The 1,900-nt window shown below is 39.1% G+C and overlaps 1 protein-coding gene across 1 annotated transcript in view; it reads left to right on the top strand.

Annotated features, from left to right (window-relative positions):
- Positions 1-300: 300 nt before the first annotated feature.
- The window catches only part of MBD5 (methyl-CpG binding domain protein 5), a gene marked incomplete at its 5' end in the record, with an annotated part of 54,363 nt that continues 52,763 nt past the window's right edge, over positions 301-1,900 (top strand). Inside the window, 1 exon segment of the mRNA XM_082688983.1 lies at positions 301-321. Within this exon segment, the coding sequence (XP_082545109.1) occupies positions 301-321 (21 nt within the window).

Raw genomic sequence — 1,900 nt, forward strand, 5'->3', positions numbered from 1 at the left:
ACTGGTGATTACATCTTTAATGGCTTACTACTTCCTTGGGATCTGGCCATTCTTTGTGGTCACCGTGTGACTGTCATAGAAAGACCCCATCTCTGATGCAAAGGGCAGTGTGATCTGGTTTGTTCCCATATCTCTGGCTTCCCTATGCCTCAGCGTTTCTAGGATTTCTGTGAGCCTGATCACATAGCCCTCTTACCATCTCTCACCACCTAGCCCCACCTGTCCCTTACTCACCTGAAGAAGGGTCAGTTTAGATCTGAGGGGTGAGTAGAAGTCACACAAGGTCAGTAGAATGGGCGAATGGGACATTCAGGGACCTTGGTATTTATACTATGGTATAATAGTATTTGATATACTGGGTGAATTAGGTAAATATTTTGTTTTGTTAATTCCCTCCCTTTCATTACGTATTATGTAAATATGTTTAAAAGAGTTGTGGATGCCATTTTAACAACTTAAGGAGACACCTTTGCTTTTGCGGGCCCCTACCTCCATAAAAAATATTCAAAATCGCATTTTGTAATTATACTGGTATAGAAATAAGTATGTTAGTATGGTATATTAAAATATTTTCTTTGATCTAAAAGGGTTGTTTTTCTCATTCTAAAAGAAAACATTTTGGTGGGCCGCTAACGGTATTGTGGGCCCACGGCACTTGCGCCTTCTGGCCCTAATGGATAAGTCAGTCCAGAAGTGTGGAATATTGGGCCAGAAACATTTCAGCTGGAAGGATTAGCACAGACAGAAGCTTAGAGGTCCTTGCTTGCTCAGGAAACTGAATGGAGGTGTGACTAGAGCAGCGAGTGCAGGAGAGGGAACATGAGGTGAGGCTGCTGAGACAGAAAGGGCCCTGTAGGCCTTGTTTAGGTTTTGGTATTTATCCTAAGAGTATGAGAAGACTTCCAAAAGGGGTGTGTATGTGTTTGTAAATCAAACTGAGCACATGGTTAAAATCAGTTCTGTGATCCAACTTCTCCCACTAAGCTTCACTTTTTCTACTTCTCCTTCTGATGTCTTCATTTATTCAGGTAAAAGTAATTTATCACTTCTAGGCATCATATATTAAGATACACATAAATAAAAGAGACATTATACTCTACCTCTGCCTTTTTTCTTTATTGTTTTTCAGTTAGTTTCATTTTTATGTTTGGTTTCTCTGTTGTAACTGTGGATAATAAACTAAGACCTTTAACTGTGGGTGCTGCTTTGGGATTGTCCCCTCTTGTCAGATGAAGTTATTATGCACCCACCTTCTCCAAGGTTCTGTCCACACGTCTTTCATTTTTGTATCTCTGAAATTGATGCCATTTACTTCTATTTTATAACCACAATTAAGTACGTTATTATGTGAAAAGGCCCTTTGCATTTGCTGCTTCCTCCACCTGGAACCTCTGTTCACCCAGATGACTACATTGCCTTGTCTCTCCTTTCCATTCTCAACCCAAGTGGCAGCTGCGCAGTAGGGCCATTCCTGGCCATCTTACTGGCAACAACAACGCCTCTAACTGGGGTTCTTACCGTGCTTCCCTTGTTATGTTTTTCCCCATAGCATTTATTGTTAATACAAATTACATACTTTATTTCACTTAATTTTTTAAACTTATTTATTTAAGTGGTAATAAAATTCCAAAGGCACATATATATTTCACTTAATTTTTGAAATTACTGTCCCTCTCCCCTTATATATTTCACTTAATTTTTGAAATTACTGTCCCTCTCCCCTTTCTTGATTATAGCTTAATTTCACTTAATTTTTGAAATTACTGTCCCTCTCCCCTTTCTTAACTATAGCTTCAAGAAGACAGGGATTATCATCTACTTAAATTTGTTTGATTTTTTTGTTTGTTGTCTCCCCCCACCCCGCCACTATATTCTCAACAGCTAAAACAGTACCTGATAC

This window comes from Mustela nivalis (genome assembly GCF_964662115.1).
Source record: "Mustela nivalis genome assembly, chromosome: 11".
Taxonomy (NCBI): Eukaryota; Metazoa; Chordata; class Mammalia; order Carnivora; family Mustelidae; genus Mustela; species Mustela nivalis.